This window comes from Engraulis encrasicolus, chromosome 3, assembly GCF_034702125.1.
Source record: "Engraulis encrasicolus isolate BLACKSEA-1 chromosome 3, IST_EnEncr_1.0, whole genome shotgun sequence".
NCBI classification, from domain to species: domain Eukaryota; kingdom Metazoa; phylum Chordata; class Actinopteri; order Clupeiformes; family Engraulidae; genus Engraulis; species Engraulis encrasicolus.
Window position 1 is genome coordinate 56427854 of NC_085859.1, and position 10000 is coordinate 56437853.

General features: G+C 42.7%; 1 protein-coding gene across 3 annotated transcripts in view; it reads left to right on the top strand.

Annotated features, from left to right (window-relative positions):
- Positions 1 to 10000, top strand: part of si:dkey-32e23.4 (dynamin-1-like protein) — a 57539-nt gene that overhangs the window by 31140 nt on the left and 16399 nt on the right. For all 3 annotated transcript variants that reach the window (XM_063195753.1, XM_063195752.1, XM_063195754.1), the window contains one exon: positions 5428 to 5517. In XM_063195753.1, the coding sequence (XP_063051823.1) occupies positions 5428 to 5517 (90 nt within the window). The remainder of the gene's footprint in view (positions 1 to 5427; positions 5518 to 10000) is intronic.

A 10000-nucleotide genomic window follows, 5' to 3' on the forward strand; every position in this document is an offset into this window, starting at 1 on the left:
GTGCACAAGTCACACTCAAGGATAGACTATTTTCTAATTTCAAGACAAATGGCAGATATTGTAGCTGATTGTAAGATTGGAGCAATAGCTTTGTCTGATCATGCCCCAGTAGAGCTGGTAATGGAGCTGAAGTCAAGTAAGCCAAGTGGAGGTAGATGGAGACTTAATGTGTCAGTCCTTCAGGATCCTACACTTAAGGCATCTATGGAAACTGAACTTAATAACTTTTTTGATCAAAATATAGGGTCAACGGAAAAGATCTCAAGTGTATGGGAAGCCTCAAAAGCATTTATGAGGGGGTACTTTATCTCAAAGTCAAGCTATATGAAGAAAATCTCTACTGTGAGGATAAGGGAATTAGAATTCCAGATTAAGAGTAAGGAAGTCATGTTGTCACAATGTTATAGCGAACAGAGATTTAAAGAAATGTGCAACTTGAAATATCAGCTCAATGAGATTTATAATAAGAAGGCAGAATATGCTCTATTCAGGTTGAAGACCTGTTTTTATGAGAGTGGTGAGAAGGCAAGTAAACTGATGGCCTCACAACTGAAGAAAAAGGATGCTAGTATGTTAATCCCTGCTATTAATAATGGTAGAGATGAGGTGTCAACAGACAATGCAGAAATTAACAGCATATTTAAGAACTTCTATGAAAATCTATATAAATCAGAAGTGCCTGTTAATAAGGATAGATATGCCAATTTCTTCTCAAATTTAGAAATCCCTGTTGTGTCCCAAGCTCAAGTAGACATGATGGATGAGCCTATAGATGAGGAAGAGGTTAGAGCTGCCATTATGTCGATGAAATCTGGAAAGTCACCAGGCCTTGATGGTTTCACGGCTGAATACTACAAGATAAATATTGACGTGTTGGCCCCCATTTTAACAATGGTTTTCTCAGAAGCACTGGAAGAGGGTTTGCTCCCTCCCTCCTTTAATGATGCCTTAATAACCGTGTTACTTAAGAAAGACAAGGACCCATATGAACCAGGTAGCTATAGGCTTATTAGCTTGGAGAACGTAGACTGTAAGATTCTTTCTAAGATATTGGCAACGAGACTGGAGAAAGTCTTGCCAACAGTCATTAACTCTGACCAGGTTGGTTTTGTCAAGGGTCGATCCTCTGCAGATAACCTCAGGCGCCTTTTACATCTTATTTGGATAAATCGTGACGAACACGTTCCTGTTGGTGTGTTTTCTTTGGATTCGATGAAAGCATTTGATAGAGTCGAGTTTGGATACTTGATTCACACACTGGAGGCCTTTGGTTTTGGTGAGGGGTTTATTAAATGGGTAAGAGTCCTGTATTCAGCACCGCGAGCAGCTGTTCTAACTAATGGCATCATGTCCCCCTTCTTTCAGTTAGGAAGAGGCACAAGACAGGGGGACCCTTTGTCCCCACTGTTATTTACTCTATTTGTGGAACCTTTGGCAATTGCTATTAGAGCGGATCCAGATGTTAAAGGGGTGTTGGCAGGGGGTCAAATGCATAAGATGTTTCTATATGCGGATGACATTTTATTGCTGTTGTCAGAGCCGGCCTCCTCCATTTCGAGGGTTATGGATATTATAGAGAATTTCTCAGGTATCTCAGGCTATAAGATCAACTGGCAGAAATCTGAAGTTATGCCTGTTTCCAGTAGCTGCTCACAGGCAGATATTGGGACATTTCCTTTCACTTGGATACAGTCAGGGATGAAATATCTGGGTATAAGGTTAACCACAGATTTCCAAACACTGGTACAAATCAATATGAATCCAGTTCTTCAGAATATTAAGACCCACTTTGATAAGTGGAAAGTAATAAAGTTATCTTTGTGGGGCAAAATAAATACAGTTAAAATGATGGTCTCCTCAAAGGTTAACTATGTCTCCATGATGATCCCTTTGACCATTCCTAATGCACTGATAAGGCAATACAATGATATTGTTAAAGAGTATTTGTGGGAGGGTAAGAAGCCGAGAATTAGTTTGAATAAACTATTTACTACCAGGGGAATGGGTGGAATGGCTTTGCCAAATATAGAGTTGTATAATATCTCTTTTGAAATGTTTAAAATGGGTGAGCATTGGACACAGAATGACTCGAAATTAGGATGGGTGGAAATTGAGAGGTCAATGACATCTCCACTTAAATACACAGATGTTATATCTCAAAAACTACCAGATGCCAAAATAGATAATCCTATATTTCAACATTCTAGGAATGTCTGGATCAAAGTTCACAAACTACTTGGATTGTGTCCTTACAAACAGCCTTACTCTTCCATATGGGAAAATCCTGTAATTAAAATAGGAAAGAAACAGGTGTATTGGAAGACATGGTATGATAAGGGCATTTGCACTATTGCAGATCTGTTTGAAGAGGATGGTGTGTTCATTTCATTTCAAGGGCTTAAAGATAAATATAATATGAACGATAAAGGTGATTTTTGGAAATATCTTCAGTTGCGTAGCTGTGTATTATCTATGGGCTTTGATATAGGTGAAGATGAAAATGTTCTCCAGGGTTTCTTTAAGCTTCCAAGGTTTTTGCAGTCATCCTCTGTTTTTTATAACACAACTGCTAATGCACTGTATGGTAAAACCGAAAATCTGAGGTTAATATGGCAAAGGGATCTAGGGATTGAGTTGGAACAAGATGTGTGGGACGATATTGTGCATAGTATGGGCTGGGCAGTGAGAGACATCAAGACAAGATTTATACATTATAAAATAATTCATAAGTACTACTGGACACCTGTTAGGCTGAAGAGAGTTGGTCTAACCAACAGTGATGAGTGCTGGAAATGTAAGAACTCTGTGGGTACCTTTCTACATCTCATGTGAGACTGCCCTCTTGTCTCACCTTTCTGGACTCAAGTACTTGGGACAATGGAAGAGCTGCCTGCTGGAGCAGCCACTGCCAAGCTCACCTCGCCTGTGCCTACTTGGAGATCAGACTCCAACACCTGAACTTACAAAGGTCCAGTTTGGACTAGCGCTTGCCGGCTTCCTTACTGCTGCCAAAGTTATCTTAAGGAAATGGAAGAGTACAAGTGCACCTTGTTACAAGGACTGGATGGAGCTCATGACAAATACAGCCTCCTACGAGCTAATGCTTGCCAAAGTGAGAGACAAAATGTCAAAGTTTTCTGCCATGTGGGACAGTTTTTTGAACTATGTTAAGAATTGAGAGTAATTAATAGATAGGTATAGTTGGGTGTTGGTGAAGGATGGCCTGGGTAGGCCAGGTGTGTGTGTCTGTGTGTGTGGGGACCTATGCAAATCCATTGTGGCAGGTTAGTGTGTGTGTGTGTGTGTGTCTGTGTCTGTGTCTGTGTGTGTGTTGGAAAGCTTGAGGATGCAGTACATCCTCTGTTCTAACATGCAAAGCAGTGCAAAGCATCCGGAACGATCCATTCAAGCAGAACAACAAAGCAGGCTCGCAAACAACTGTCAAGGTGGAGCGCACGCCTTTTGAATTTAGATAGCGCTCACACCTATGTACACACACACACACACACACACACACACACACACACACACACACACACACACACACACACACACACACACACACACACACACACACACACACACACACACACACACATTTAATGACTGGTTCTATGGATGCGCCTCGACATTTCCAGCTTCCAGTGCACACACACACACACACACACACACACACACACACACACACAATGCCTTGCTTTATGGAACCTCCTTGACGTTTCTTGTTCCTGACACACAGCTGTAAATCAGCTTTTATTAGCACTTCTCACAGTGTGTGTGTGTGTGTGTGTGTGTGTGTGTGTGTGTGTGTGTGTGTGTGTGTTTGGGATGCCATATATTTGAGGCGTCAGACATTTCTCTGTGTACCGTCAGCCTTGTGTTATTTATGCCTACTGTAGTCTATTTCTCTCATGCTTACATGGTGATAAATTTAGCTGAGCTGCAATACACACACACACACACACACACACACACACACACACACACACACACACACACACACACACACACACACTCACACACACACACACACACACACTTCTGTGCGCACAAACATACACACATACCTGTGCACAAACACACACACACACACACTCACACTCACACTCACAAAAACTCACACACGGATGTGTGCATGCGTCATTACCTGTCTCTTTCATCAGCTGCTCTCAATCAATGTCTATCTGTTTTGAGTTGGGTGGCTGGGTGGGGGTGGATTGTCTGTCCTTCTGTCTGTCTCTTATTATGTATGTCATTCTGTCTGTCTGTTATTCTGTATGTCATTCTGTCTGTCTGTCCGTTTGTTCTGCTTGTCATTTTTTCTCCAGTTTTGTGACTAGCATTCTGTCCTGCGCCACTATTTTCCTAGTCTGAATGTCATTTAGTTTGAATGTGCGTGTGTGTGTGCCACTGATGGGCAAAATGGATCATTCAGCTACTATCCAGTGCCACGTAGTCCAAATGACTTGGTTTTACCCGTCCAATTCAACCAGGTGATTGGCTGGTTGGATGGTCACCTGGCTGAATTGAAATATGTGGCCCTAGATTGTAACCAATGCATCCTCATTGCCAATCAGTGATTTCTGCCATTCTGTGGCCCTGTCTCCTCAACAGCCTTTTTTCTGCCCACCTACCCACCTACCCGCCCTTGTCTACCCATCCTTGCCTACACGAGTGCACGTCAGCCTATCTCTGCATGTCAACCAATGGCGGAACAAGGTCGCACACAGGGCTAAAGACTGATAGGGCCCCCATCATAATATTAAAACCAATCACCAATGCTGGAGGGCCCTGAGACAAGGGTCAAATGCCCCGCTTGCCCCCTCGATAGCGGCGCCTCTGATGCCTGAGCTCAGGTTCAGTCCATGCCATGCCTGCTCTCTTTGCTCCATCTGCTCTGCTTGTTGTCGTCTTCTGTTCTCTTTGCCTTGAATTGTTGGTCTCAATCATGCATATAGATATAATATAGTAAAAAAAAAAAATTGATTGAGATTTCTGTTATTTAAAAGTAAATTTCTAAAATAAAATGTCTGTTTCTAAATCCTATATAGTATTCAATTTTGTGTCTGCGTTTGCGTTTGTTTGGTCACCATTTCAACAGCTCCTTCTTTCCTCCCTGTGAATGTGGTAATAAAAACACTTAGCTTGATGGATGAGGAGAGAGAGAGAGAGAGAGAGAGAGAGAGAGAGAGAGAGAGAGAGAGAGAGAGAGAGAGACAGGGGGAGGGAGAGGGGGAGGCAGGGAGAGAGAGTGAGAGTGAGAGAGAGAGAGAGAGAGAGAGAGAGAGAGACAGGGGGAGGGAGAGAGTGAGAGAGAGAGAGAGAGAGAGAGAGAGAGAGAGAGAGAGAGAGAGAGAGAGAGAATCTTCAAGTGTGCTGTTGTCGTTTGTCTGACCGTTTGTGCGTGTGTGTGTGTGTGTGTTCTAGGAGCTGTTGCGGTTCCCTAAGCTTCATGACTCCATAGTGGAAGTGGTGACGGGACTGCTGAGGAAACGACTACCCATCACCAACGACATGGTGAGACACACACGCCACATGCACACACACATACACACAGAATATGCTGCACCACCCCTTGTCACACACACACACACACACACACACACACACACACACACACACACACACACACACACACACACACACACACACACACACACACACACACACACACACACACACACACACACACACCAACATACACACAGTCATGCTGTTCTGCTCCAGTGACATCTCACTGTGACACACACACACACACACACATACACTGCCCATCACCAACAACATGGTGAGATACATTTACACACACACACACACACACACACACACACACACACACACACACACACACACACACACACACACACACACACACACAAGCACACACCTCTCCCTTTAAACACACACACACACTTCTTTGCCCATCAACAACCACATGCTGAGACATACACAAACACACACACACCTTGTTCTCCCAGTCACCACACACACGCTCATCTCTGCTCCGCTCAACAACATGACATGTCAGACCAGCAGCATGGTGAATGAGTCACACACACACACACACACACACACACACAGACACACACTCTCTCACACACACACACACACACACACACACACACACACACACACACACACACACACACACAGGCCCGTTGACTGGGGCAAAGGGGTATGCTGTCCTGGGCCCAGGGAGATAGGGGGTCCAGAATTGTATACATTCGGTAGGGGGCCCTTTCAGACGACTTCATCCCAGGCCCAGCAAAAGCTGTCAGCGGCCCTGCAAACACACACACACACTCTCTCTCTCACACACACACACACACACACACACACACACACACACACACACACACACACACACACACACACACACACACACACACACATACACACACACACACACACACACACACACACACACCTAAACACACACACACACACAGTTCTGACACCAATCCCACCAGATGACAGAACAGATACCTGGAAAGCTTCAGTCTCCCTCCGTCAAACCAGCCAGTCTTGACGAGTCTGTTTCTCTTTCTCTCTTTTTCTTTTTCTCTTTCTCTTTCTCTGTCTCTCTCTCTGTCTCTCTGTCTCTGTCTCTCTCTCTCTCTCTCTCTCTCTCTCTCTCTCTCTCTCTCTCTCTCTCTCATTCGTTCTCATTCTAAACCCTGTCAGTCATTCTAAAATGTCTCGCATTTCTTCAGTCTTTTTTCCCCTCTGCCTTCCAATATATATGTGTGTGTCTGTCTGTCTGTCTGTCTGCCTCCCTCTGTCCCTCTCTCTTGCTTAGTCTCTGATTGTGCTGTGTGTGTGTACTAGGGCTGTAACGATACACCTACCTCACGTTCGGTTTGTATCACGATTTTCAACCCACGGTTCGATACACCCCACGATATTATTATTATGATTTTTATTTATTTTTTTACCTCTCGATTTTTAAAATATATTTTCTAATTCACATTAGAATAAGTATGAGCGATAAAAAATGAACAAAGAATTTATAACCAAATATTGAGGTTTTATTACTCAAAGCAATGCTGTAGAAAAACATTCAACAAACTTAAAAAAGCATCATAATGAAAAAGTAGGGTTGAACATAGCTTAAAAATATAAAGGAAACAAGCCACATAAATATTAAAGGGACACTGTGTGAGATTTTTAGTTGTTTATTTCCAGAATTCATGCTACCCATTCACTAATGTTACCTTTTTCATGAATATTTACCACCACCATGAAATTCTAAGTATTCATTATGACCTCCATATGATCCTCTATGATCTCCATGGTCCGCCATTTTTAATTTCTAGAAATAGCCATTTTTAGCTGCAAAAATGACTGTACTTGGGCCATACTAGAAAATATTAGTTAATTACTTAGTAAACTATCATGAAAAGGTCAAATTTGGCAATAGGCGACACAGTTTCAATGAGCAGCATAGTTGCAGTACCTTTTTTGACCATATCCTGCACAGTGTCCCTTTAAATAACCAATTACATTTTCTGAGGTAGCAGACTGTAAAAGTAAACAAATAACATTTATCTAGAAAAAAAGTGCAATTAAATTAAAATTCCCTTACAATCTGAGGAACCAGGTTACCCTAGTGCCTAGTGAACAAATCAAATAACAAAGTGAAATAACAACGTCCATCACCAAACCAGATTGTTTGATTTAGGAGATTTTGAAATTCTTCTTCAAAAACACCATGATGTCAACATTGTCCGGTGAGAGCCATGCTCTTTGCGCTGTGACGATGTCTCCAGCAGTTGAGAAGACTCTCTCACTTGGGACAGATGTGGCAGGTATTCCAAGAAAACGCTTGGCTAGTTTGGATAAGTGGGGAAACTGTTTTTCATGGTCTCTCCACCACACAAGTGGATCTGACTCCACTGAGAGGCTTTGCACAGATCTGTAATGTTGTACCTCCTCCTCCACCACCTGAGGGAAACGCTTGGATGATGATGTCCCTTGATCAGTAGGAAACCAGTCTCCGAACAGGTCAGCCATTGGCGCCTTTTTTGATGGCGTTGGACTGGCACTGGCACTGGTACTGGCACAGGCACTAAATGCTTGTGGCGCTCTCTGTTCTCTCATCATCTCTCTCCTCCTCCCTGACAGTCTGGGCCTAAAACAAAACAATAGAAAAACAATATGGTCTTACATAAGATATCAAAGTAGGCCCTAATTATGAAACCATCCAATAATGCAAGAAAACTTCACAGCACTGTCCTTACAGATGTATCATGCTGATTTGATCATTAGGCAAATATGCACTCATTGATATTAAAATAAAATGAAATTAATTAAAATGAAATTAAATCAAAACGTGTATACTAAACGTTAAATAAACAAATATTTATTTATAAGTAAGTACCTGAGCAGTGTGTGAAAACTGTTCCAGAATTTTTTCTGTCAGGCTGTTGAAGATTGAAGTTGTGGTGGTCTCATCCAGGAAGGGTAGGGATTTGAAGCGTGGGTCAAGTGCAGTGCTCACATGGAGGAAGTCACTCAGGGCCTCATCTGTCTGTGGGTAGCGGTCCTGGAAATCTTTTGTAATTGCCGTCTTCATTTCTTTCACCGTTGCAGTGTCAGAGCCAGTGTGCTTCATTGCCGTCATAATCCTGTCCTTCAGTGGTAGAATCATTGACAGTGTGGCCGTCTGTTCAGTGCTCATCAAGGTCGTCACTGTCTTCAGTGGTTTGAGCATCTGAACCACATCCTCTGCCAGCTTCACGTCTGCATCAGACAGAGTGACAATGTCTTTATATTTTTTTTAACGCTTCCATCTGTGAATGCGAAAACGACAGCCTGTTGTTCGAGGTACTGTTCCAGCATGTCGTGGCTTGAGTTCCACCTGGGGGTAACGTCCTGTAATTACTAGCTTGTGCGATGGCGACTGAAGCATTTTCTGTTTGTCACATAACACAGCGGCGGCTTTCGTACTCTTGTGAAAGAAACAAAGTGACAACTTTCCTAACTCTGCCAAGCACGCGGGACACCTGGTTCACCGCCATTCCTTTCTGCGCAGCAAGATTGACTGTGTGGGTAAAGCATCTGACATGCGGTGAAAATCCGGCCATCTCAACAGCATTTACGATATTCCTATCATTGTCAGTCGTCACGTTCCTTGTAAAGTTTGGGAACCACATTTTGCGAAAAATGGTGTCGACTTGGCAATGCGTATCTGGGTTCGACTACCTTCATTAAGTTCTGAAATCCTGCATCGTCTACCACAGAAAAGGGCTGCAGATCATTTGCCATGAATATTCCAATTGCCCTGGTTATACACACACACACACACACACACACACACACACACACACACACACACACACACACACACACACACACACACACATACACCACACTCACACACACACTAAAAGATGTCATATGCAAAAAGATTACAATGTGCACAGTGTCAAAACAGGCATGTGCAAAACTATTAGTGGTCACAAGACTGGTTACATGAAAGCCATCTCTTCACTTCATGTGAGAATGAATAAAAGTTTGTAATGCTTTTTATGTGGGTGTGAAGGGCATTCCATTGTTTCGTTGCTCTGAAGGAAAAAGCAGATTGTGCAAATGCTGTTACCCGGCTTGGGAGGGTACAGTTTCCTCAGATGGTTGATCTAGTTGTTCTGCTAATTTGTTCAGAGCAAGGATGGATGGTTTTCAGAGGTGGTGGAGCGGAATTGTGAATGATTTTGTGCACAAGGCGCAAATCAGAATGTAAAATTATGTCGTCAAAATTTAGCAAGTTATACTTGTCCAGTATAACACAGTGGTGAAATTGAGATGGACGTCTGTCCAAAACTTTAAGAGCTTGTTTGTAAAGTGATGCGATGGATTTCATGGTACTCTTGTTAGCCTGGGACCAGCTTGGCATACAGTAGTGTAAATGAGACATTATCATGGCATTTACATAGGTCTTAGCAGCATCAATAGTTAAAGAATTGTGAATATGTCTAAAATTTGCCATGCTATATTTCAC